The sequence below is a fragment of the Pantherophis guttatus genome, chromosome 18 (assembly GCF_059756535.1).
Source record: "Pantherophis guttatus breed Tessera chromosome 18, ASM5975653v1, whole genome shotgun sequence".
In the NCBI taxonomy this organism is placed as follows: Eukaryota; Metazoa; Chordata; class Lepidosauria; order Squamata; family Colubridae; genus Pantherophis; species Pantherophis guttatus.
Window position 1 is genome coordinate 12,636,816 of NC_142080.1, and position 27,750 is coordinate 12,664,565.

Consider the following 27,750-nt stretch of genomic DNA (forward strand, 5'->3'; position numbering starts at 1 on the left):
TAAAGGCAGAAGGGATGAGAGGGGAGCTGTGGAGAGTTGAGGAGAGTAGAGGATAGTTGAGTTCAGTTGAGTTGTGTTGAGCAGAGTAGAGCAGAGCAGAGCGGAGGGGAGTGTTCTACTTTGTCAAATACCTCGCTGAAGCCTTTCAACTTTTATTTCTAGTCTGTCTTTCACAGTTACGTTGTTGGTAGGTTGGGCTATAGTTTCTTTTTGCATGCAAAGAACGAGTTAAGCAACTCTGCTTTCTCTCTGCTGCCTGTAATTTCCTTGCCGTCTTCTCTCTTTAGGGGACTTTTAGTTTGGTTGCTGTGCCAAACCAGACAGTTGTAGAGGTACAAAGGAGAGACTCCCAAATTCCTCTGTAGATCAGCAGCTCCTTGGGCAGTCTGAGCTTCTTGACCCAGGAAGAACATGTGATAAATAGAGATAGATAGATAGACAACTAGATAGATAGATAGATAGATAGATAGATAGATAGATAGATAGATAGATGATAGATGATAGATGATAGATGATAGATGATAGATGATAGATAGATAGATAGATAGATAGATAGATAGATAGATGATAGATAGATAGATAGATAGATAGATAGATAGATAGATAGATAGGAGCACCAAGGACCCCTCCTTTCAACCTGGAGTTACAAAACTTCTCCTTTATTGACAGGATCTCCATCCAGTTCAAGAACTCCCTCTTCACGAGAGGATGGACCACATGCTAAAAAAGTTGCCCTTCTTGAAGAAGGAGGACAGCAAGGAGTCCCATCCACAAATTACGAATAATGACCCATGGCAGTGGAACAGTCACTTCTCTGGCTCCCACCCGTCCACTTCTTCGGCCACTCAAAGAACCACGCAGGTCTTGCCCCTTCTTGTAAAGGGTTCCCCAGCTCCAGTGGACATGAGCAAGAAGGTGCAGCCTCCAGCACTGGTGCTGCCAGAATTGGTGCGCAGGACCCCTCTGAGGGCTTCTCAGGGGGAAATGAAGCCTGGCCTCAAAGACCCCCCTCCCTTGCCAAGGAGGCCCGAGAGGGAAAGGGCTCCGGGGAGAAAAAGCTCTCAAGACACCATCCTTCCCTCATATCCAGGTATAGATGCTACAGGGCTGGGCTACCTATGGAACCAGCCTTGTCCTATCACATCAGCCCACCCCACACAATCAATCCATCCATCCCTCCATCAATCAATCCATCAGGACAGAGCCAGAAGGGACCTTAGAGGTCTTCCTTCTCCAGAGACCAATTGCATTAAGCAATAAGTTTCTCTTCCTACCTTCTAGTGCTTTGGAAAATAAGTTGGCCCCCTCCTCTGTGTGCCAGCCCCTCAAATACTGGAAGACTGCTCTCATGTCACTAGTACACCCTTCCTTCCTTTTCCTAACTACCCAAATCCAAATCCTGCAATCGTCCTTCATCAGGTAGGGACGTTATGGTGCAGACTCCATCAGTCAAAGAGTTTCGACTGTGGGGCCTAGGAAGAGGGTCTTCTCTACTGCTGCCACTGTATTAGGGAACATCTTACCCTCAGAGGTGAGGAAAGACCCCTCCCTCTTAGCCTTTTTCAAAGGCTAGATCTAAATTATAAGATTACAACATCATGAAATTTCAAAGCAATAAAAAATTCCAATTCCATATATAAGATGGTTGTCTAAGGACAGGAAGATCAGGGCCTCGAGACTTATGACACGTTTGACCCCTCCCTCAGGCTCAGCCTGGTGATCCACTACGCACTCCTTGTCTCTCTCTGCTTTGAGAAGGCTTGTCCTGTCGAATTGCCCATCAATCTCTGTCTGTCTCTTCTTCTCAGAACTCTCTGACGAGTCTTTCAAAAATTTATGGGAGAGCAGGAAGCCATTAAAAGGCAGACCCGTCAAAGAAATCTTGGATCTCATGGACGAGAGAGAAATATTAGAGACCATCTTGGACCATCTTCGTCCTTTCCAGGTAAGCAGCTGGGTTTGTGTCGCGGTGGGCCCTGAGGTCCATCGTGGAGAGGGTCCAGAAGCCAGGGCTGCCTCGGTGGAGATCATTTATCCCAAAAGTAGACAAATGTAGTTATGGAGAATTTGCTGAACTAGGGGGTCCTTGCTGGAAGGATCATGGAACGACCATGGAATGATTGCCTCAACCATTTTGGACTCCACCTCAACATCAAGACAGGATACTTAGGGACTGTCACCACCCCTGGAATGCTTCAAATCAATGGAGAAAACCTAAAGAAGGTGGACATTTTTTGGTATCTGGGATCCCACCTCCAATGTCAATGGTGACATCAATGGCGAGGTGAGAGCAAAGGAGAATGCAGCCTGGATACGTTGGCGAGAACTCACCAGTGTGTTACTGGACAGACGAATGGCCACCCATCTTAAATCGAAGACCTACAAGACAACCATCCGCCCTGTTGCACTGTCTGGCACTGAATGCTGGGCAGCAGCAACAGGGACCGGAAGCTCTCTGCATGCCACGGAAATGCGAAATGGTCCTGAGTGTGAGAAACAGTCCATTTTTTTCAGTTGTAAACTATCCTTTATAACTTCGAACAGTCAGTAAATAAATGTTCTGACCCAAACACGACAAACCCTCTGAAGTGAACTCAAAGATTCCTTTATGAGGAGAGCCAGCAGCCCCGACAAAAAGTTTCTCTCTCACCACAGGCTAACAAGTCCATCCGGCAGGGAGAAGAATCGTTGTCTGCCACATCTATTCATCTCCGCCCCCTGCCTTTTATCCCCAGAGCTAGGGAGGGGCTTCGCTAGCAGTGGTGGCTCGTCTGTCCCAAGGACCGGCCCATAGATTTCCACTGCTCTCCTCTCCTCTGCCTTCTGTGTATCCGCGCGTCAGGCACTGGACCCAGATGTTCCTCCTCTTCCTCATCCACCTCCAGACCTGCGGTCTGTTGACTCACCATCTGAGGGCTGACGGATGGCCCAGGCTCCTCCTCTGTCTCTCTCTCTGCCAGCCCCATTCCCTCTTCCCCGTCGGAGCTCTCAGGTTGCCTTGATGCTGGCCCTGACTCCCACGCCGCCTCCTCCTCCTCCTCCTCCTCCTCCTCCTCCTCCTCCTCCTCCTCCTCCTCCTCCTCCTCCTCTGATTCGGCTGCTGGAGGGCCACAACAATAAATGGTGATAAATCAAGTTCTCACAATTTGTGGCAGAGATTTTCCAACCGTTCATCTCAAAAGCTGCCTCTGCTCCAGCTGATACAATCCGGATGGTCCTTGTTACGTGCTTCGTGTCTGTCCCAGCTAGAAAAGTCAAATTACTTATAATATGCATCCGGACGCAGAAGGGAAACCAATCCTCCCCTTGGAAACACACAGAAAGCTGTTCCTTCCTCTGCTCCTTCACTTTCTCACAACTTCTTTTTTGTTGTTCTTGTTGTTGTTGGCAAAGCAGATTTCTTCAGACCACAAACTGCCCAGGAGGAAAACAAGCGCATTGCCGCCCATCGACCAGAAGCAAAGCACGTCCCAGGTCTTGTCTAAAGACAAGGTAAATATGCGGAGGTTTTACACTTTTAGGGCCGCAGTTATCTTAGATGCAACATCAGAAGAGGACAGCTTGCCATGGCCAACTCACCGTGGCTGCCCACGAGCCACAGCAGACTCACCGCGGGTTAATTCAACCATTCCGTTCTCTCCAATAATGTTAAAAATCATTTTAACATTTGTCGTTTATGTTTCATTTGTCCCTCCTTTGAGGCCTCCTTTCTTTGACGCTTCTGTTCCACCATTTCCTCGATATTAGACAGACAATGAATAATAGAACTACAGACTTGGAAGGGGGCCTTGGAGGTCTTCTAGTCCAACCCCCTACTGAAGGAGGAAACCCTTTCCCATTTCAGGCAAACGGTTGTCCAATCTCTTCTTAAAAGCTTCCAGTGATGCAACACCCACAACTTCTGGAGGCAAACTGTTCCACTGGTTAATTGTTCTGACTGTTTGGAAGTTTCTCCTTGGTTCTAGATTGGTTCTCTCCTTGATAAGTTTCCATCCATTGTTTCTTGTCTTGCCTTCGGGTGCTTTGGAGAATAGGCTGACCCCCTCCTCTTTTTGGCAACCCTTGAGGTATTGGAACCCTGCTATTAGTGTAACTCTTGTTCCCTGGTGAGTTGGCCACGGCAAGTAGGCCATGGCTAGTTGGCCATGGTTAGTTGGCCAAGCCAAGAGGGCCATGGCAAGTTGTCCCAATCCACCACGGAGAGCTAATGCATGTAAAAAGATGAAGCTGCCAGATCTCCACAGAAACCATAAAGGATCTCAGGACGGCCAAACAGAGAATCAGCAAAGGGCACCTATGGGGATGGGGGAGGGGGGTTAAAGTAGCTTTTCAAGAAGAAGAAGAAAGTCAAAATGGCAATTATTGACTTATTAGATTCGTATGCTGCCCATCTCCCCGATCAGGTCACCCAGGACCAGTTTCCGTGTGCTTGACCACACGGAGTCCTTTTCTGATCCTAATTTCTCCTATATTTCCTTTTCCTGGCCGTTTGGTGGAGCTCCCTAGGACTCACGGACTCTTTTTCCCACCTTCAGATTAGCCTCTACAAATATTATGGCGTTAAACTGCGAAACTCAACACAGAAGGACCTGGTGACGGAACAGCTCCAAAGCCTTCTAAGTTTTTCACTCCAGGAAGAAACAGACCGAGAGGTGAGTGGCAGTGGGATGCCTGCGGGGGCTGAGACCTCCATCTTTGTGGGGTCCTTGGGGCTCTCTGAGCTTGGATGTTTTCTTGCAGACGTTTAGTGACCCAACTAGGTCACCTCATCAGTGCCAGAAGAGAACAGGTTTTGCAGAATAGAGGTGAAGGGAGGAGGAGGAGGAGGAGGAGAATTGTGGGGTCCTTGGTGCTCTCTTAACTTGGTTGTTTTCCTGTAGATGTTTTATTACCCAGCTAGGTAACATCATCAGTGCTAGAAGAGAATGGGGGTTACAGAGAGGAGGAGGAGGAGGAGGACTGTGGGGTCCTTGGTGCTCTCTGTGCTTGGTTGTTTTGTTGCAGACATTTCATTACCCAGCTAGGTAATTTCATCAGTGCTAGAAGGGCCTGGGGTTTGCAGAGAGGAGGAGGAGCAGGAGGTGGAGAAGGGGAGGAGAAAGCGGAAGGTAAAGACAAAGGGTTAGGTGCAAATAAGAGCCTTGGTGGTGCAGCGGACTAAAATGCTGTTAAGTAGCACTTAGCTGCCAGCTGCCGGCAATTACTGTGAGTTCAAATCTCACCAGGCTCAAGGTTGACTCAACCTTCCATCCTTCCGAGGTAGGTAAAATGAGGACCCTGATTGTGGGGGCAATAAGATGACTTTGTATAAAAAAGAACACCGCTTGGGGGGGGGGAAAGACCTACTAAGCAGGTCTATACAAAAGTATGAAGGCTATTGCTTAACGCATTGTAAGCCGCCCTGAGTCTCCGGAGAAGGGCGGCATATAAATTGAACCTATAAATCAATAAATGTCCTAATTCACAAACATCGCTTTGCCTAGGGAATCTCGGAATCCATTCGAATGGCATCCTTTTGCCACCTGCCTGAGATTCTGGTGGCCCTGGAGGAGGCTGGCCAGTTCAGGCAGACAAAAGGACCGTTTGCAGTAGAAGCCCCCATTGAGGTAAGACCAGGGATGGGGTTGCAAGGTCTGAAACTCAGTGCAGAAGGAGGCTGGGGGATTCTGGGAAGGAGAGTCCAATGTGCTTAGAAGGACTTAGGCTCCAGGCTGTCTGGTCTCCTCAGATTGGTCATAGATCTCGTAGATGTAGGTGGTGCTGAAATTCTCCATCTCCATCTCCTGGAGAACTATTTTATAAGGCTAGAGAAGATTAGGAGCTGCCCCAACAAACACCTCGAGTAGACCCAAAGGTGCTTTTTCCAAAGGCTTGGGCTTGGTTTTTTCCTGAAGACATTTCGCTTCTCATCCAAAACGCTTCTTCTCTTTTGACCCAAGTCAGACCTGAAGAAGCTTCTGGGATGAGAAGCGAAACCTCTTCAAGGAAAAACAAAGTCCAGTTGCCTTTGAAAAAGCCCCTTTGGGGCAACCGTGACCTGGATGACTAAGAAGCTCCATCAGTTTCCATCCATTGCTTCTTGTCTTGTCTTCTGGTGCTTTGGGAAAGAGTTTGACCCCCTCGTCTTTGGACTGACAGGACTCACAGACTCTCTCCGAGAGATGGATTCGGACCACATTAATACTCTGCTATGGCCAGGCAGTCCTGGGAGCGCAAGTAGAGGACATGATGCCTTTCCTGGACAACATTGTCTCAGAAATACTCTATCAGTATTCCAGCATGAAAAAGGTAGGCAGGTTTCCACCCTCTACTTCTCTTAATGCTGAGTTTAATCACAAGAACAATTATAATCCGGAGTCCTTAGCTTGTTTGATTTCTTAAAGACATTTCATGACCCAACTAGCATGTTGTGGGAGAGGAGGAGGAGGAGGAGGAGGAGGAGGAGGAGGAGGAGGAGGAGGAGGAGGAGGAGGAGGAGGAGGAGGAGGAGGAGGAGGAGAATCTATGGTCTTGTTGCATTTATTATCCTCAAGGCAGTGCTCGTGCATTACACTCTTTCTTCCTTTCCACACAACAACTCTGTGACGTGTTTTGGATTGAGACTGGCCCCAACTCACCTAGCTGGCTCTCGTGCCTAGGGCGGGACTTGAACTCACAGTCTCCTGGTGATTGGCCCAAAGACAGTTGGCCTTTTTCCCTAAGGAGGAACTAGAACTCACCATCTCCTGGTGATGGGCGCAAAGTCTCTCAGCTGCCTTTCATCCTATAGTGGGACTAGAACCCAGAGTGTCCAGTGATGTTTTGATTGGGGGCCCCCAGAGTTCAACCAAAGACAATCGGCTACGTAAAGGTTTCAGTAAATAAATACATCCTCTTCCTTCTGGTTTCTTTTCATTCCCACTGGGGTTTTCCAGGACGAAGGGCTGAAGAAAGCCTTCATGAGGTCCATCATCATGATCACCAAAGCTGTTGCCAACAGCAGGAGGCAAGACCTCGATTTGCCCCAGAAACAGGAACTGGTCACAAACATCGTTGTAAGTGGGGAGAGGGGGGGAGGCAGGTGCTCCTGGGCGTCTTTCTTTTTGGAAGTGAATTTGAACCGAATTGAATGCCAATCAATGGAGCCTGAAAGGTTTTGTTGCTAAGAGGGACATTTGTTAAGGGAATTCTGCCCATTGTACGACCTGTCTTGCCACCGTTGTTAGCCGAATCATTTTCGTTCGGTTAATCGCACGGCTGTTAAGGGAATCTGGCTTCCCAATTTTATATAGGTCATCAAGAGGCCACAGTTACCCACCCCTGACTTAAATCATGGTCACGGGACACTGCAAACTGCCATCAATGCAAGCTGGTGGCCAAGTGACCGAAATGGGGTCACAGGATCGCTGAGGAAGGGGCGCCTCTCGGAACTTGGCATCTGGGTCATAAGTAGTCCTGAAGAGATCCCTCAAAACTTTAAATGGTGGCTAAGTGACCAGTTGTAAGCTGGGGACTTCCTGTGTCAACCAGAAAAAGCGTAGGGCTGGGAAGAGGGCCAGCTGGAGGGTGGCCGTATCTCAGGTTCTTTCTTAGATGGGTTTCCTTCTCTTTTCAGGAAGTCATTGAAGATGAGCCCGCGAGACCCTTGTCCATCGAAAATCTCCATCAAGCGATCATCACCATCACCTGCATGAGGTATGTACCTGCCAAGAGACAGAGAGAGAGACAGAGAGACAGAGAGAGAGAGAGAGACAGAGGAAGGAGGGAGGGAGAGAGAGAGAAATCCTGCATCCTGTTTTGGTCACCACAATATAAAAAAGATGTTGAGACTCTAGAAAGAGTGCAGGGAAGAGCAACCAGGATGATGAGGGGAGTTCTGATATTTGAGGGGCTCTCAGAGAGAGGAGGGGGTCAACTTCCCCTCCAAAGTAGCTGAGAGCATGATGAGAAGCGATGTAGGGAAGCTTATCAAAGAGAGATCCAGGAGAAATTTCCTGACACCGAGAACAATCCATCAGTGGAACAGTTTGCCTCCAGAAGTTGGGGGTGCTCCATCCCTCGAGGTTTTCAAGAAAAGAGGGGACAACCATATGACTGGGATGGTTTAAGGACCATCAAGCAAGGGTTGGAGTAGAAGACCTCCGAGGTCCCTTTTAGCCTAATGAGTCTATGATCTTCTCACCCTCCTCCTCTTTTCTCGTCTTTCATCAGCCGTATGAAGCCCCCCTTGAACTCCGAGATGAGGTCTAAAGTGGTGAGAAAAAGCATCCAGAAGGTGTTTTCCTTGCCGGCTTACCTGGTGACAAAACTGAACGTGAACGGCCCAGGACAACCAGCTCAAACTCAGGTGAGCAGTCCAGATGGAGCCAAGCCATCTGAGATCCACCTGGAAATAAGCATGATTCAAAATCTCCTCCAAAACTCTGGATCCATCCATCGAGCCCAATGTCCTTTTGTTCCTCGTGTTCAGCCGAGAAAGCATTTCCTCCAACTCTGGAAGAAAAACCAGCCCTGCAAGACGGGCCACTCCGTTGATTGCAGAAGGGTGGACTTCAACTCCCAGAAGTCCGTGGCTGGCTCAGGATTGTTGGGCGTTGCAGTCCACCAGTCGTCCTAAAAGGGCCATAAGTTCCCCAGCCCTGGATTTCTTCCTCTTTCTTCCTTTACACCACTTCTTCCTTTAGATATTCTTTTTCTCCTTCTAGGATTTTTATGACCAGATGGTGACCACCTGCAACACCATGGTCACCGCCTTGCTGTCCGAGGCTCCCAATTTGGATTCCCTGCAGGATGTCTTGACGGTAAAGAGTGATTCTTTCTCGGGGTTGGTCAGCCAGATGTTTAGGCTGGATTTGGCGATTCTGTCCAGCTGTCGAGCCCCTCCCAAGGACCCGGGAGAGGCAAATGTGGCTGTTGGATGGACAACTCGTCCCATGGGACAATTCAACCATTCAATTGAACTCATTTCAATAGTTAAAAAATGATGTTCATTTTTGTCATTTACATTTGTTTTGTCCCTCCTCTGGCATCTTTTCACTAATGATTCTATTCCACTATTTCTCCGATATTCGTGTCTCTCTTGTCCCACGGCAAGGAGGAAGGGAGGGAGGGAGGGAGGAGATGATAATAAGAGTGAGGGAGGGTCTCAGGGAAGTCCACAGGTGCCCCTGACACGAGAGACGTTGAGCTGGCCACTCCCACCTCGGCCACGCCCCCCTCGAGGTCAAACACAACCTTGATTCGGCCCTCCATGAAATCGAGTTTGACACCCCTGTCATAGAGCCTCGCAGCTGTTCCGAGTAAAGCTGCCTTCTGCAATTGACCGATGCAGATTATGTCGATGCCGATGGGATTCATTTTAGCAACAGAAATTTTGGACTCATTGTGGTCATAAGTCGAGGACTACCTGTATTTGTGATGGTTGCAGCATCCTGGGGGGGGGGGTGTCACCTGACCACCATTGGCGAACTGCCCAACTGGCTTCCGACAACCCAAAGTCTACGGGGAAAGCGAGATTCGGCTAATGACTGCATTATTCACTTAAGGACCACAGGGATTCGTTCAACCCTGGCAAAAAAAGGTCATAAAGCCAGTCACAAGTCGCCTAACATCCACCTTGGTAAGCACCCCAAATTCTGGTCGTAAATCAAGGACTACTTATACAGGAAGTCCTCGACATACAGCCATTCATTTAGTGACCGAGCTGGGATGCTGCAGCCGTCATAAAGATGAGTCATTGGCCAAGTGTTCAAATTTTGATCACGTGACCATAGGGATGCTGCAATGGTCATAAGTGTGAAGAATGGTTGTAAGTCCCTTTTTCAGTGCCATTGTAACTTTGAACAGTGACTAAATACTAATAGCACTTAGACTTACATACCGCTTCACCGTGGTTTACAGCCCTCTCTAAATGAGGACCCAGGTTCTTCTCCTATCTGGGTCCTCATTTTACCGACCTGGTAAGGACGGAAAGCTGAGTCAACCTGGAGCCGATCAGGATGGAACTGCTGAACTTCTGGCAGTTGGCAGAATTAGCCTGCAATACTGCGTTCTAACCACTGTGCCACCACGGCTCTAAATGAACTGTTGTAAGACTAGTTGTATTCCAGAAATCTTCAATTGCTACTCTAGTTTTCAGTCTAAAATAGACCTCAATTGACCAATGTCTCAAATTTGTTGAGCTCCTTAGATTTTCTCCCCAGTCCTGGCAACTTCTGTGGCTCTTCCAACTGTGAATCACAAATTCTTCCTTTCCTCCTTCTCCTCCTTTGTTTTTCCTGGCAGCACATTAATCCCTGGATTGAATCTCCCAAGAGACACGAGAGAGAGAGGGCCATCAAGAGCATCAGACACCTCCTGAAGTTCGTTTCTGAAAACGTCAATTTCGACGTAAGTCACCGTTTGGGATGCGCAGTGAGATGTTTTCAAAGAAAGGAAGAAAAAGAAGAAAGTCCTGCTGCCTTTTGGAAAAAGCATCTTTGGGATGTGACCAGGAGGATAGAAGGAGTCCCGCTTGATGAAGGGGTTGGAGGAGAAAACCTCCACAGTCCCTTCCAGCAATTGAGGTTCTGGGATTCTAAGGTTCTAAGGTTCTAAGATTCAGAGATTCTGAGATTCAGAGATTCAGAGATTCAAAGATTGTATGATTTAGAAATTCAAAGATTCTATGATTCTAAGATTCTATTATTCAAAGATTCTAGGATTCACTGCTTTTATGAATCTATGACTATGATTCTAGTCTTCTAAGATTCAAATATTGGATAATTCTAAAATTCTAAGATTTTATGTTTCTAAGATTCTGTGATTCTAGAATTCTAAAAGGTAGGATTCTAGGATTCTGTGGTGCTATGGTTCCTATGCTCTGATTTCAGTTGGCTGAAACCTTCATGAGCCCCCCTTCTCATCTTTCCCCTCCTTTTTGCTTCCTTTCATTAGCCCACAGGTGACTTTTCTTTGCTGGGACAGCTGGTGGCTTTGCTGGGCCTGCACGTTGGCGACACCAGCAAAGAAGTTGGCCAGACGTCCGCAGAGGCCGCCTACCACCTCCACCACCTCATCATGAGCAAAATGGGTGAGAAAGTTGGACTCCAAGGGCTGCCAGGAGCCCAGGGATGCGCACTGCCCAGGAGAGCACTGGGTGGCACAGCTTGTGGCGTGACCAAGACCCCGGTCGTTTGCCTGGGCAGAGATGCCTGGAATTGGCCGTTGGTATTGGCACCTCTCAGGGCCAGGGGTCATTTGAAGACTGAGTTTCTCACGTTAAGTGGATCCGTTAGGCCAGTGGTCGGCAAACTCATTAGTCAACAGAGCCAAATATCAACAGTACAACGATTGAAATTTCTTTGGAGAGCCAAATCGGTTAAACTTAAACTAGATAGGTAGGTACATTGTTATTAACTTAATTAGGGTACTCCTAAACTGGCCTTTGCTAAGAACGTCCTCAATCTGATGGAGGTACGTTCGCTGAGGTCGACCCCTTCCATCTCTCCCATCCACACTCGTCCTGTATACTTCTTTTGTCTATCTCCTTTCGTTCATCCTCTTTATATGTCCAAACCATCTCCTCGACACTACATCTTCTTTCACTCCACAACATTCCCTAAAATTAACTTAATAAACTTTACTTAAAGTTTTAAGTCTTAGTTAAACTATAGGTACGTTGAATAAAACTTGATCTCATACTTAACAACGATATTATTTATTGATAAAATTAAATTCCTTACAATTGACCTTACAATATCCATAAAATTAAATCATGACAATGACTGACAAACACTAATGTGAACAATGGCCTTGCATCTCCTTGGAAAGTTTGAGTAAGTCAGGTTTGTATGTTGTTTTTAATTTTAGGCACGATTCCAGGTTCTCATCAATAAGACAACTTCTCAATTTACTCTTTTTTTTTTATTGAAAAAGTTTTCAAATACAAATTTCCCCCCCTTTTTTTTCCCCTCTCCCTCCTCCTCCCTAACCCCCCCTCCCCACCCATCCCCCCCTGTGACTTCTTCATAACAAAAAAAAAAAACCTAATTCATAACAGATTACTTACTCCCTCCTCTAGATATTGACCTTTACTTACTAAAAATATTATTAATATTATAACATCCCCCTTTATCCATACATTTCAGAAAAGAGAAAAGAAAGGGAAAAAAAAAAGACATTATACTATGACATTATAGAATAACTTCTCCACTTTAAAACTATACAATAAGTCCTACTTTAACATTTAATCTTCTATATATATTAGTATAACATTTCAAAGTGGCCTTCCCCATAAAATCTAGTTTAACATTTATTCCACTCTATCCATTTCCTCCACTCCCCTAAATATATCACTTAAAAATCCCTTTTCTTAGACTAATCAATCTACTAACTAGCTTATTCACCCACTATCATGCAAAATTACCATACACAACATTTCTTAATATCTTTGAATCACTGCCCACACTACTTAAAAATATATGTCTATATTTTCCATTATATCTAAATAAAAAAAAAGAAAAGACAATGACTTTAAATTTATAATCCATGTAGTATCTTCTTTGAGGTCTTTCCACTGGATTGGTAGAACCAACATCCATAATCGGGTAACATAGCTTACTGGTGCAACAGTTTATTCAGGATCTTCAATCATATCTGCCCCCGTCAGTAGTAAATATCTTCTTATATGTATAAAAGTAAAAACAACCACCCGAGTGACATTATAATTATATTCCATATAGTAATAATTGTGGGTTTCATCAGGATTATTAATTCCCATCATCGTAGTGGGTAACAACCCGATCTTCTGCATGCCCCAGCATAATTCTCTTGCCTTGTAATTCAAGATAATATAATATGTTTATCAACACAAAAAGAAATTCCAAAATGGATAATTCAAATCCATCAGTTTAAGGCTCGTTTCACGTTCCCAAATTACGGCCATGCAGAGATCTGCCACAATCCTCAGGATGATATTAACCAATACATCGCCTCTTCTGTGTTTACACATAATCATTCATATTTTAAAGTCACTGGCTTCACTGTTGCCTAATTTAGAAATTTCTATTTTTATGCCACCTATTTCTTTTTTTCTTTTCTTTTTGTGGGTTTGGTTTCCATCCTGGTTTCCTTTCTACAAATTGTGTATCATCTGGTCGGTTTTTATTCTGCTTTGTAGATTGGTCTTGTTGGTTTTGTTTTTGTATCTCATGTTTCTTTTTTATCCCTTGTACATCCCCTAATTGGTTTCCATACTTATCCTTGCCTTGATAAGTCATCACATTAATGTTAGATGCCACTTCTCTCAAATTTGTAGATAGTCCAGCTGGGGTATCCAATAAATCCAAAGGCAATTCATCTAGTACAGTCTCTGTAATTCGATATTTTACCTTTATTTCCGGCTCCTTCTGCTTATCCTGTATTATACCTGAAGATATTAAGTTCATTTTCAACCTATTTTGATAAAATTCTTCCGCTCTTTCAACAGTATTTAGCTGATATCTTTCTCCTTGGTATCTAAATATAATACCAACTGGGGCGTCCCACCTGAATGAGATATTTCTCTTTTTTAACTCATTCACCAGAAAACCAAATTTCTTCCTTTCCATCAATATCTTAGGTGGGAGTTCCTTGTAAATCCAAATCTTTCTTCCATACAATTGCAAATTAGAATTGAAGGAATTTTGCACGATATTATTCCTAATTTCTTTGTCTGTAAAATAAATCACCACATCTCTAGGCAATTGCCTTTGCTTGGCAATCCAGGAGTTAATTCGATAAACTCTGTCAATCCTACAAAACACTTCGTCAGGTTGAACCTTTAGAATCCCAGCTAGAAATTCAGAAGATATTTTCCTTAAATCCTCTCTATTATTTTCCTGCAAACCTCTTAATCTTATCGCATATTCTGTGAAATTATATTGTACCATTAAAATCTCTTTTTCAATCTTCTGTTGCAGATTTTCTGCATTACCATACTTTTGATCAGCATCAGCGATGTTTCAACAGGCTTGGAAAGTGAATCGAAGTTTCTCTTTCAAAATCTTGAGCAAAAAGAGATCATTGGTTTTCGAATGAAATAACTTCTTCTAACATCGAAAAAATGGTGTTTCCTTTCCCCTGTAGTTTACGATTAAGCTGATTCAAATGAGACGTAATATCTACCATGAAATAAAATTTTTGGATCCACTGATCGTTCGTTAGTTCTGGATAGCGAATCCCCTTCTCATGGAGAAATGCTTTAATTTCTGTTAATAAGGAAGCGAAACGTTTCAAAACGTTTCCTCTTGATAACCAACGTACCTTGTTATGCAGCAGAAGATCGGCGTACTCGCTCTCCATTTCAACTAAAAATCCTTTAAATTGGTGATGATTAAGAGGTTTAATCAGTATATTCGAAGACATTTTGACTGTTCTGTCTTTCACTGTTTTAGCAGACAATGGTAACTCTTTAATTTTTTTTAGAATATCGGCTTTGTTCTTAAAATCCCGAAATAGCTCTTCGGATGCATTTATAAAACAACTTTTTATGTATTCGCCGTCTGTATATGGTTTTCCTCTCTTAGCAATCTTTTGACTAACCACAAAACTTGCAATATTAACATTGTTGGAAGATTGAATCCAGTAATCAAATACAGAACTTGATTTTTCTTGACTCTTCTGAAGTTCCTCAACTGCTTTCTTCCTTGCATCAACGACAGGATATTTACTACTAAATGGCACGTGTTTAGTTTTAAAGTGTCTCTCCAAATTTGATTTCTTGTTATGCACCAATTTTTCCTGACAAATAAGACAGGTCGGAAGGCCATTTAAGTTTTGAACAAACGCGAAAGTCTCGGTCCATTCAACTTTAAATTCATGGTTTTCGTCTTCCGTTTTTCTTTGCTTCTTCTTTGTAGCCATGTCAAACAGGGCACCTAAAAAAATGTTTCATTTTATAATAATAAAGCCACCAACACAAAATAATTACAATTCTTAAATTGATGACAAAAATACCTGTAGGATTTGCAGCTGGTTGGAAAAATACAGGTAACTTTATGCTCCGAGTAGTTACTTTTGTCACCCGCGCGTGATTGGCGGATGCGACTAGCACTAACCACTGCACAAGGAGATTGCTGACTGACTGGCTGACTCAACTCGTGCATGAATCGCGTGCGCCTCTCCCACGCTGCGTATCCCATGGCCCACCTGCGCCGCGTCTCCCGTCTCCCGTCTCTCGCCCGCAAGACACCCCCACTTCTTCTAATGCCACTTCTTCAGAATAGACTCGCCCAGGCCGAAAACCGACTTCTGCGCATGGGCCACGAAGTTCCAATCGCACTGTGCGTGCGCGCCCGCAGGTGGTATTTTGTGGAAGAGCCACACTCAAGGGGCCAAAGAGCCGCATGTGGCTCGCGAGCTGCAGTTTGCCGACCACAGAGTTAGGCTAGGCATCTGCCATCAGCCAGCCTGGGCTTGTGAGTCTTGGCACATGGATTGGGTCTTAGCGTGTTTTGCAAAGCCACCTTTTAGTCATTGGATGGCTGCATGTATTGCAGGAAGCCAGAAAACGGGTTAACCAAGTTACGGGTTGAGTGGGCATTGTTAAGGAAAGAGCTAAAGAGGGTTTATAATTGCAATACATTATTTGTTAATTTTATAGTTTCAACCCCATTTTACGTGTCTTCTAATTTTTAATTGGGAGCCGTCCACAATCGGTTGAAAGACAGGCACTTATATCAATGGTTTACCTAAAGAAAAGGATCGGTTAAATTTGGCTAGTTAAAAGCTTAACCCAGTGGCAACTTTAAGCCATGTGGATTTCAATGCCCAGAATTCCCCAGGCAGCACACAATCAATTCACAACCTAATGCTTCATTTGCACATCAGACCAAGGTAGTCTGGGTTAAATCCGGTTAGATTCATTCATTCGTTTGTTCATTCGTTTGTTGGTTCATTCCTTCATTCCTTCATTTATGTAATTTGTCTCTTATGTAGCCCTATATTTCCCCTCCATTTACAGTCCCATCTATTGTGTTAACCTAGAAAAGGGGTTACAGGTAGTCCTTGACTTACAACAATTCATTTAGTGACCATTCAAAGTTTAACCGGCAGTGAAAAAAAGTGACTTGTGATTGTCTTTCACACTTACGACCGTTGCAGCATCCCCATGCTCACGGGATCAAAATCTGGACACTTGGCCACTGACTCCGATTTATGACGGTCGCAGTGTCCCAGGGTCATGTGATCCCTTTTGTGACCTTCTGCCAAACAAAGTCAATGGGGAAGACGGATTCACTTAACAACCGGGTTGCTAACTTAACTGCTGCGGCAATTCACTTAACCACGTTGGCAAGAAAAAAAATCACAACCTGAGGCAAAACTCGCTTCATAACTGTCTTGCTTAGGACTCAATTGTGGCCGTAAGTCGAGGACTGCCTGTAATTGGACCACTAAAGAGGTCATTGTACCTGTTTCGTTCCTGATCAGTGAGATAAGAGAAAGGGGGGGGGCAGAGAAAGAGGGAGCGAGGGGGGAGGAGGAGGACTGGTGTCTCTGAGCTTTGTTGTTTTCTTGTGAAGGTTTCATGACCCAACTAGGTAACGAGAAAACCACCGAGCCCAGAGAGCACCAGGGACCCCTCAGGTCAGCCCTGAGCTACAGATCTTCTCTTCTGTTGGAACGACTAAACCGGCCGTCAGACGAAGGATGTTCAGAAGTTCCGAATGCCAAAATCTGACCTTCTCTTGTTTTCCTCCCTCCAAAGCCAAAGAAATGGATGAGAAACCTAGAAACAAGAAGGGGAAGGTCGTCACTTGGCTGAGGGAAGACTTCTCCTTTTCGGGCCCAACAATATTTTATAATAACGTCTCCAAAATGGCTACGGTACGTTGTCGTTCAGCATTTTGCCTGGCTTCTTATTGACCTTCCTTTCTCTCCTCCTCTTGACCTGGAGATACTCAAAAAAGTCAATATCACAGTGGGGACGGCAGGCTCCAAAGGCCGGAGGGTGGATATCCATCCCCCACAATGTCTAGGAGCAGGCGATCTCGGCTGCCATGTTGGCTTCTTTCACCCACATCCTAATATCACGTGGTGGATGTCATGGAATACGGCCTGCCTCTCTACATGGGGTGCTGTCCCCAGATACGGGTCAAAGTCTCTGGCTTGTCAAAACCCTGATGCATCTCTTCATGGTCTCCTTTTCTTCTTTCCGATAGGCCTTTGGCGAGCATCTGAGCCCATCACAAATAAACGACCTGATCTTAAAAGCCCTGGCAGCTCTGACACACCTGGACAAAAACATTTCACACACTGCGGGACTCCTGCTCAATTCGTTCTTGGAAGAATGTGGGATGGACATGGAGGAGGTAAGAAAATGGCAGGGTTTGGAGCAAAAGGGATAGAGGAGATTTTGTAGAAAAGAAAGATGAGAATGGGTGAGACCTTGTTGACTTGGTGACAACACTTCAGCTGGATTTAAGAAGGCTAGGGTTGGATGGAGACCACCAGGTAATCTTAGGGCTGTTGAGAAAGTTGGTCATCCCTTGGATTTCTCTTTTGCCATAGCTGCCCATGATCCTCAAGGAGATCTACCGACGTCTCCCGAAGATCTTGGACCCTGCCACCAAACAACAAACGCTAAAGGCAGTGTGTCACCTGGCGTCCAAACGGGTGAACAAAGTCGTGGATATTCTCCTCGAGTGCTCGGTGGCGTGCGATGGGTAAGAAGAACCTCAAGGAGATGTGCCTCCTGTTTTCTTGTACTCTACAGAGATTCTCAACCATTTGCGATAGGGGTGAATATCTGTAGCTTGGGGTGGGCAGGTCATGTGCTGATTGGGGGGGAGGTTGCATTGGGTTGGTTGAGGGCCAGTGCAGTCGCTGGTTGGCTGTGCAGTCGATCTGAATTCTGAGAGCTTCCTAGGCTGGTTGTCTCCACCATCCAGGTCATGATTGTCCCAAAGGTGCTTTTCCAAAAGGCAGCTGGACCTCCTTGGTTTTTTAACTTTCTTGGTCGCCACACTGTAGAAACAATGCAGAGACTCTGAAAGAGTGCAGAGAAGAGCAACGAAGATGATTAGTGAACCGGAGCCTAAAACATATGAAGAAGAGTTGCAGGAATTGGGTCTCTCTAGTTCGATGAAAGGAAGGATTGAGGGGGGACAGGATAGCAGTGTTCTGATATCTGAGGGGCTGCCACAAAGAGGAGGGGGTCAACCTATTTTCCAAACCACCTGAGGGCAGGACAAGAAGCAAAGGATGGAGACGAATCAAAGAGAGAAGCAACCTACAATGTGCAGAACTTTCCTAGCAGTGCAAACAATTAACCAGTGGAACAACTTGCCTCCAGAAGTTGCGGGTGCACCATCACTGGAGGTTTTCAAGAAGAGATTGGACAGCCATTTGTCTGAAATGGGATAAGATTTCCTGCCTGAGAAGCGGTTTGGAGTACAAGACCTCCATGGCAGGGGTGAAATCCTCTGGTTTGGTCTGGTTCGCCCGAACCGATAGTAATAATTGCTACTGTTTGCCCGAACCGGTAGTAAAAAAAAACACTTTAAAAAGTACGACAATCAGCTGTGCCGGGCAATGTCGGAACCTTTTTGTAATTTCTAATTTCAGCATTTTTTTACTACCAGTCAGCTGTGAGAAAATCAGCTGTGCCTGATTGTCTGTGAGGTTCCTGTTTGTTGCAGGGGCCATTTTGTGTAAAGTCCAGCTGCTTCTGCATTGTATGTGAGTCAGTTGTGTAGCTTTTGTGTTACTTTTGTGTAAAGTGTGATCGTTTGCTTTTGAGCTCTCTGTGATTCAGTGAGGTTCTGCATTGTGTGTGAATCAGTTGTGCAGCCACGCCCACCCGGACACATAACCACCAAGCCACGCCCACCAGGACACATAACCACCAAGCCACGCCCACCCGGACACATAACCACCAAGCCACGGCCGCCTGGTCATATGACCACCAAGAAACGGCCACCCGGTCACATGCCCACCAACCAACGCCCACAGAACCGGTTGGGAACATTTTTGAATTTCACCACTGCTCCAAGGTCCCTTCCAACTCGGTCCTTCTGTGAAAAGCACCTTTGGGTTAATTCTGTAGACACACTGCTCCTAGAAACCTCCCCCCCCTTGACCAGTTCTGGGTTCTCTGGCACTTCCGGTGGCGCAGAGGCCCTCCTTTGAATGGCTACTAGACAAACGGTTGCAAGTCGAGAACTACCTGTAGCTATATCTTTTTCCATGCCTTAAAGCAGTTCATTTGGCCATCGGTTCTCTAACCCTTTCTTCCGTTGGGGGGGTTAATCTATCTGGAATGGCCGTCTCTTTGAAAATGGGGAAAGAATCTGATTTTTTTTCCCAATCCATTTTTCCACCTGCACAGAAGTGCCAGGGAACTGTGGAGGGCGCTGGCTGCAGACCCCTATGCTAACCTGAAGATCATGAAGCCCCTCCTCAAAAGGCTTGATGACCACGATCCCAGCACCGAAGCTATTGGGAGGGGAACAAGCAAATCCATCATGCCCATTGCGGTAAGCCCTCAACCGGTGGCTCTCCTTTCCTGAGATCTGCAGGTGGGCCAGGCCTGAGGAAAGGGGGAAGGGGCTGAGCAGAAGAGTCACCCTCGGGGGTCTCCTCATCAGGAGCAGGCACGCCCTGGCTGGAGGGAGGCAGAGGGCAAACTGGTGGGGGCTGAAATCGGAGCAAAATTTGACGTAAGCCCCCCTTCCCCCCAAAGTGCCCCATTGAAAGTAGAGGCATCTGTGGGCTTCCTCACCAGAACAGCTTTGATATTCATCCATCCATCCATCCATCCACCCATTCATCCAGCCAGCCAGCCAGCCAGCTCTATCATCTATCCACCCATCCATCCATCGGTTCATCTATTCATTAATCCATTCATTCATGTATCCGTTCATTGATTTATTCGTTTATTCATACATTCCTTCATTTATTCATTCCTTTACTCATCCAATCATTCATAATTCAATTGATTCCTTTATTCATTTCTTACGTTATTTCTTACAGAAATAACTAAAAAAGAGTTCGATTTAGGAAAATACATGATAGGAACCAACAAAGGCAAACACCCAACGGAGTACTTTGTGTCATATCTTATTTTAAATATTCTTAATCTGTATTTTTATTATGTGTTATATTGTTTTATTACGTTGTTGTAAACTTCCCAGTGTCAGATTGCTCAGATGGCCGGTGGAGAAATTTAATTAATTAAGACCAATAGATTTGTAGTCCAGGTTTGAACTGTGGGGTCCTTGGTGCTTACTGAGCTTGGTGGTTTTCTTGCAGATGTTTCCCGACCCAACCAGTCTAACCCTACCTCTAAGCCTAACTCTTCCAGCACTGATGATGTTACCTAGCTGGGTCATGAAACATCTGCAACCAAAAAACACATGCTCAGACAGCACCCAGGGCCCCTCCAAGGACCCCTAAGAGGTGGAGAGTCAAGAGCCCATTTAGGAATGAAGACAAACAGAGAAACGTGAGGTTACCGATCTCTTTGTCCCCAGTTCTGTCTCACTTGTGCTACTCGTTGTCTCCCTTTTGTCCTGTATCTACACCCCACTGGCCTCTCAAAGTCTGGAGGGGGTGTAGAATGGGAGTTTCAGAAGTCCCACTTCTAGCAACCTTTTGCTCCGTGTCTCAGACATGGACTTTCCTGGCTCAGGTTTCATGGACATGAGGATTTTTTTCTCTCTCTGGGCACAATGAGAATGTATCTGCCGAACAAAACTCTGCATTGGCGACAAGAAGGGCATCCAGCCAGGAAAGCCTCAGCTCCATTCAGTTGCCCAGACTCCACCCCGCAAGGGATTAGGGGGTCGTTAAAAGAAGAAATAGATGATGATGATGAATCTAAGTAACCTGATGAGCCCGAGCTGACTCTCCTCTCCTCCTGTTTCTAGGCCACCAATGCGCTCTCCTTCCTCCTCTCGCTTCCTGAGGCAGCAACCATTGTCCAGCATAAGTTCTCCAGCCTGCTCCTGGCGCTCGTGACGCACATCTATTTTCTGCTGGGAGCAGGCAAGAGCGGGTCAGAACAGACCTACCATCTGGGGTAAGGAATCTCCTGGGCCCAATCTGGATCCTTTCTCCATTTCTGCAAAGCTCAGGAAACAGTCGTTAAGTGAACTTTGTCCTATTTTGCAACCTTTCTTGCCAGAGTGGTTAAGTGAATCATTGCACTGGTTAAGTCCCATGGTCGTTAAGTGAATCTGGCTTCCCCGTTGACTTTGCTTGTCAGAAGGTCCCAAAAGGGGATCGCGTGACTCTGAGACACTGCGACCGTCATAAATATGGGTCAGTTGCCGAGAGTCTGAATTCTGACCACATGACCATAGGGATACTGTAACGGTCGGAAGTGCAGGGGGATCAGCTGAATGATTGGCACCAACTCTTCTGCCTTTGTTTCATTTAGCAACGCAGTCAAAGCCGTCAAACACCTCATCTTGCGCACCGGCTATCAGGAGGAGTTCAAGGACTTAGATATGGTTCAATGTTGGGTGATGCTGATGAGTCCTGAAAGTGTGTTTGAAGGCATTTTCCACCTGGTCCGGTAAGAAATTAAAAGTCAAAAGAGCTTGGCTACGAGGGGCAGTGGGTGAGAGAGGGAGGGGAGGCAGAGGGAGAGGAGGAAGAAGAGGAGGCAGAGAGATAGGGGGAAGGGGAGAGAGAGGGAAGGGGAGAGGGAGAGGGGAGAGGGAGAGGAAGAGGGAGAGAAAGAGGGAGAGAGACACACAGAAGGCAAAAGTGAGAGAGAGGAAAGATTAGAGGGGAGGAGAGGGAGGAGAGAGGGAGAGGGAGAAAGAGAGAGGGAGGGTGAGAGAGAGAGGGAGGGTGAGAGAGAGAGGAAGGGGAGAGGGAGAGAGGGAGGGTGAGAAATTCTCTAAATGGAGTAATTCATTGAGTAATTCATTTATCGATCATTCAGCTCATGATTTCTCTAGCTTGGTGATTTTCTTCTCCCTAACCAGCAGATCTTGTCTGATCTCTCCATATTTATTCTCTTAGGATCTTGTTCAACTATTCGAAACATGAGCTGAAGGTCATGCTCCGACAGGCTGAGACCTACGTGCGCCACCCCGATTTAAGACACAAAACCATTGGGATGGTTTTCTTTTCGGAGGTGAGGAGACCTTGAGATGCACCCCAACCTTCTGGAGCTCAAGGAAAGTTGCCCAGGGTTCAACAGAACTTTATGGTTAGAAACTAGAAGTTGTGGGTTCTCCATCACTGGAGGTCTTGAAGAAGAAACTAGACAGCCATTTGTCTGACATGGTAGAGGTCTCCTGCTTCACCAGGGGGTTGGGCTAGAAGACCTCCAAGGTCTCCTGGTATTCTGTTAATCAGTGGAATGGCTTGCCTCCAGAAGTTGTGGGAGGGAGGGAGGGAGGGAGGGAGGAAGGAAGGAAGGAAGGAAGGAAGGAAGGAAGGAAGGAAGGAAGGAAGGAGATTGAGGGAGGGAGGATGGGAGAAAGGGAGGAAGGAAGACTCAATGACCCCAAATTCCTTTTACTTTTTGCATTATTTTTTGTATTCTTGCAACTATCATTTACACTACCTATCAGACAGTCACAAAAGGGATGACGTAACCTCGAAACACTGCGACCGTCATATATATATATATATTTATATGCCGCCATTCTCCCGAGGGACTCAGGGCGGCTTACAAAAACAATATCCAATACAAATCACAATAAATTAAAATCAACAACCCAATTAAAACAATTTAAAATTATAACAATGTACACCCATAACGGATCAGTTAAGTTGACGAAAGGGCCACATCTTCAACTCAAATATGGACCGGCAAGTACCCAAATTTTGATCACATGACCATGAGGATGCTACCATGGTCATAATTCTGAAAAATGGACGTATCTCTTTAGTCAATGCCGTTGTGACTTTCAGCGGTCACTAACCGAGGACTGTGTTTATTTTCTTTTTCTCTCCCCGTAATGGCTGAAAGTGGCATCCTTAGTCGAGGCTCTCAGGGAAGTTCTCTTCCTTGGCTTGGCTAACGCTCCATATCTCCACTCTTCTTCTTCAGCTGCTGTTTCACCCGGAAATTTGCCAATTCTTTGTCATCCAAGACATCCTCCAGGTGCTGAAGGAATGGATGACCCAGCCATATCCGCTGATACAGACTTTCAGCGTTAGAGGACTGGGGAACCTCATCCAACACCCGTTTGAGGTAAGAGAAGGGGGCAGGAAGGGAGTGGCTTCCAAGGTAGTAGCAGGTGTGACCTCGCTCTCTGGGAAGTCTACAAGGCTGGGAAGGATAGAAGAAGGAGAAGAAGAAGGCAACCAGCAGAAAGAGGACAGCTAGAGTGGTGTCTCTTCTACAAAGATGGCTGCAACCCTGGAAGATCTGAAGGTGCAAGTAGAGGCCAGATCCTCTTGGAGGACATTTGTCTGAAATGGTATAGGGGTTCTGGCTTGAGCAGGGGTTGGACTCGAAGACCTCCAAGGTCCCTTCCATCTCTGGTATTCTGTTAAGGACCAGGGGAGACCTGAGAGCAGTCTTCCAGTATTTGAAGGGCTGCCCCAAAGAAGAGGGGGTCAACCCATTCTCCAAAGCCCCTGAAAGCAGAACGAGAAGCAGCGGATGGGAACTCATGAAGGAGAGAAACAACCTGGAACAAAGGAGAAATTTCCTGACCCTGAGAACAATTCATCCTTGGAACGACTTCCCTCCAGAAGTTATGGGTGCTCCATCACTGGAGCTTTTCAAGAAGAGTTTAGATAACCATTTGTCCAGCAGAGTCTAGGGTCTCCTGCTTGAGCAGGGGGTTGGACTAGAAGACCTCCAAGTTCCTTTTCAACCCTCTTCTTCTATGCTCTGTGGCCTTCTCTTGCGTTTGGCATGATCGCTGTGAGACTCAGAGAACTCCAGTGACCGTTTAATTGCTCGTTTCTTTCCCTGCTTCCTCCAGAAGAACATCTTGGAACCCCTCTTGATGCCAGTGCTAAACTGCGCTTGTCACGAAGAGAAGACCGTGGCAAAAGAAGCTATAAGGACCCTGCATTTCCTCCTCAGGAACCTCGATATCAAAACCCATGCGGTGAAGGCAGTCAACCTCATTCCGCTCCTTCTAAAACATTTTCATGATGTAAGTCAACCAAATCATAACAAACTGGTTTTCCACCTCTCTCTCCCTCCCTCCCTCCCTCCCTCCCTCTCTCCCCCTCTTCCCTCACTCACTCTCTCCCTCTCTTTCTCCCCCTCCTCACTCCCTTCCTCCCTCTCTCTCTCTCTCTTTCACTCTCTCTCTCTCCCTCCTTCCTCCCTCATTCCCTCCCTCCCTCCTGCACTCCCTTTCATTCTCCCTCTCCCTCTATCTCTCTCTTTCTCCCATAAAGATGAGAGAAAGTCCAGAGGAGCTGCTAAGATTGAACAACTCTGGTCTAGATCAGGATTTCTCAACCTTGGCAACTTTAAGAGGTGAGGACTTCAACTCCCAGAACTCTCCAGCCAGCATACTGGAGTTGGGGTCCCCATCTTTGGGGCAACCATGACCTGGATGATTGACCATCTCCATGGACATTGAACTGGGAATAGGTGTGCTCTGAACTTGTGTGTTCTCCTGCAAACTTCAAGAAACTTCTGCATGGCTATTCTGCTATTGGAGGGACTAACCTGTCTCTCTTCCTTCGTAGGACGACATCGAACTGAGGAATACCTCCATCACCATTTTTGGCATGCTCCTGAAAGGACTGAAGGAGTTACGGAACAGTAATATGGCCGAAAACATCCTGAACAGCCTTATTCCCCTCCTCATACAACTGTCAAATGATCGGACAAAAGAGGTGAGTTGAAGGGCTGGCTAAGCTGAGCTCCTGCTCTGATCATGCTACCTTCACAGAGACCACTCTGTACCCCCATCTTCACTCAGAGCAACGTGGTTGTACCACGTGGACACTCTGGAGAATGCAAAGACATTGTAGACAATCCTGAAGTTGTGGGGTCCTTGGTGCTCCCTGAACTTGGTTGTTTCCTTGAAGACGTGTTTCATGACCCAACTAGGTGACAGGATCTCCCTCTTTCCTCCCTCGGCCAGGTCTCCAGGAAGACCCTCGACTCCTGCGTGTCCTTTATGAACTGGGGGGGCTTTCCCAGCAACTTGTTTGACTATGAAATGTACACCAGTCTCCATAGCATGTACTCCAACATCTGCTACGTGGTTGTAAGTAGGAGCCAAGCTGGCCTGTTTTCTTCCAGATTAGAGTAAACTAACCATTTATTTCTTTATTTTGTCCTGCCTTTCTTATTTTTCTAAATAGTTCAAGACGGTGGGCATCCCTAATACTTCTTCTTTTCTTCACAACAACCCTGTGAGGTGGGTTGCCCTGAGCGAGAGGGACTGCACCAAAGTCACCCAGCTGGCCATCGTGACTAAGGAGGGACTAGAACTCCCAAAGTCACCCAGCTGGCTTTGACCAAGAAAGCAGCCCCTTGGTTAAAAAAAAAAAAAAAAAAAGCTCTATAGTTCATTGGCTTCTTTGTTGCCTTGTTTTCCCCAGATGAATAAATGCAAGCAAAACCTTCCTGCGATGTTGGATCAGATGCTGGGATTCCTGAGGAGCCGGAACTCTTCCCATCGCGAGGCAGCTGCCCTCTTAATTGGTAATCACCAATGCCAACTCTGGAAGGAGGGCAGGAAAACCCAAGACAGGCGGGCGGCCTTGTCACCAAAAGAATCTATGCAGAATTAAGCCATGTCGCTTAATCAGACTGGAAGCTGCTCTTATACCGTGTGGCTTCTCCGGAACGGCTACCATCGCGCAACAGTTTCTCAGGCAGTTCCTGCCCTCTTTCTTAAGGGTATCGCTGCCGTTGTTAAGTGAGCCACATGGTTGTTAAGTGAATCTGGCTTCCTCCCGGATTTGGCTCAGCCGAAGATCGCAAAAAGTGATCTTTGACCCCCAAGACACTGTAAGCGTCATAAATACGAGTCGGTTTGCCAAGCATCCGGATTTTGATCTTGATGTGGCAACGCTTCTAAGTGTGAAAAGCAGTCGTAAGTTCCTTTTTTCAGTGCCATTGTAACTTTGAATGGTCACTAAATGAACTGTTAGAAGTTGACGACTACCTGGCCTGTATCCCTCTCTCTTGTATAGGCAAACCCACAGCCGTGGCTTTTTCTCTGGAAATATTTCCAGCTGGCCTCCCATTCTAGTATTAACTGGATTCAAGGCTGCTTAGATTTTTTTCCAAGATGATGGTTGTTTGCACAGTCCTAGAACATAAAGTAATAGAGTTGGAAGGGACCTTAGAGGTCTTCTAGTCCAACCCCCTGCTAAAGCAGGAGACCCGATTCCATTTCAGACCAGTGGCTGTCCAATCTCTTCGTTAATCTCTTCTTGAAAGCCTCCAGTGAGGCCTGGAGACAAAAACAGAGGAAGAACGGCTACCCCTCGTCCTTCTTATTATTAGACAGACCCAATCCCTGGAACCATCCCGTAAAGTCCCAAAGCGACTCTTCCAAGTGGAAACCAATGAATTGCGCATTTCTTTCCTGAATCAGTCGATTTAGCCGTCTCTGTTAACCCCACCAACGTTTTCTTTTTACGTGCCCAGGCTGCTGCGCGCAATACATGCAACCGGAAGTGATGACTTCCAAACAAATGAAAGAAGTTTTCCTGGGTGAGTTTCAAAGTTCCCTCGCTTGAAACAAGGAGTTTTTCTCCAGAAGCTCTGTCGCTGATCAGGGCTGGTTCTCACGGTTGATCCCGGAAATCCTTTGTTTTCTGGATTCGTTTCAGGTCTCCAGGATCTGCAAGGCGATTCCGAAGCCTCAGTGGCTCAGGCTGCAGCTGACTCAATGCAAGAAATCTTTCGGCAGTGTGGCCATCTGATCAAGCCGGGTCTTGTTAGTAGTCAACTCCTCTCCAAAGGCATCAGGAGGATCTCCGAGACCAAGCAATAATAGTTTCATAGTTTCATAGTTTTCATTATTGTCATGGCACCTCATAGAATGAAATTAAGTGCCATCCTCACTGTATATTATACTTTTTAAAAACCCTATAAAAATAAAACAAAAACACACTTCCTTCACATTGTATGCAATTGAATTAAAAAACCCTCGTATTGTATTCATATTGCACTGTACGTAGAATTGTATAGTTACTGCTCTGGGATAGAAGCTGTTTTTCAGCCTACTTGTCCTTGTTTTTATTGTCCTGTACCGTCTGCCAGATGGTAATAGTTCAAAAAGAGGGGGGCCCAGGGTGAAATGGATCCTTAAGGATGCTTTGAACTTTCTAAAGCCAGCGGGAGCTATAAAGCTCTTCCAAAGTGGGGAAGGGGCAACCCATGACCCTCTGGGCACCTGCCTTCCAGCTGGTCTTTGGGGAAAGCGAGGAAGCGTGAAGATAATTCTTACATCGCGAAGGACCACGAAGGAACATCGCAGAAACAAGACCTGGCAGGGAGATTGTGGAAACAGGCCCTGGAGATAGACAGAACAATTTAATGTCAGAGAGAGGAGAAGGTTCCACGAGAAGGTCACAGAGCCACAGGTGCTATTGGAGAAGGGTGGTAGCAACCATCAACCATCGATGATATCTGGAACATCTCCACTCTTGCTCGTCTTCCAACAGAAATAGGAACGCCTAGAGTAGGGCAAATGCAGAGAGCTGAACACTCCGTGGGGGGAGATCTAATGTCCTCCAAAAAGATGCTCATTATTATCCACATAGATGGAGCATTGAATAAAAGCCTTCGGGAAAACCTCTGGATCCCAAAGGCGTCTTCCCATGGGCCCTGATCTCCTTTGGAAAGCATGC

The 27,750-nt window shown here is 46.1% G+C and overlaps 1 protein-coding gene across 2 annotated transcripts; it reads left to right on the top strand.

The window, feature by feature from the left end:
- LOC148111594 (maestro heat-like repeat family member 5) lies at positions 1 to 27,017 on the top strand. Of its 2 annotated transcripts, none has more exons than XM_087880795.1 (27): positions 1 to 187; positions 670 to 1,090; positions 1,809 to 1,945; positions 3,397 to 3,492; positions 4,536 to 4,652; positions 5,484 to 5,606; positions 6,139 to 6,288; positions 6,915 to 7,034; positions 7,595 to 7,674; positions 8,191 to 8,326; positions 8,685 to 8,780; positions 10,264 to 10,368; positions 10,915 to 11,050; positions 16,706 to 16,824; positions 17,160 to 17,309; positions 17,509 to 17,663; positions 19,328 to 19,475; positions 20,868 to 21,019; positions 21,380 to 21,517; positions 21,973 to 22,087; positions 23,012 to 23,155; positions 23,898 to 24,074; positions 24,622 to 24,771; positions 25,023 to 25,148; positions 25,486 to 25,588; positions 26,543 to 26,608; positions 26,728 to 27,017. In XM_087880795.1, the coding sequence occupies exons 2-27, from the start codon at positions 709 to 711 to the stop codon at positions 26,889 to 26,891; spliced, it is 3,585 nt and encodes a 1,194-aa protein (XP_087736921.1). In that variant the 5' UTR covers positions 1 to 187; positions 670 to 708; the 3' UTR covers positions 26,892 to 27,017. The 2 variants fall into 2 exon arrangements, with proteins under 2 accessions (XP_087736921.1, XP_087736922.1); XM_087880796.1 differs by having other exon boundaries at positions 670 to 948.
- The last annotated feature ends 733 nt before the right edge of the window (positions 27,018 to 27,750 follow it).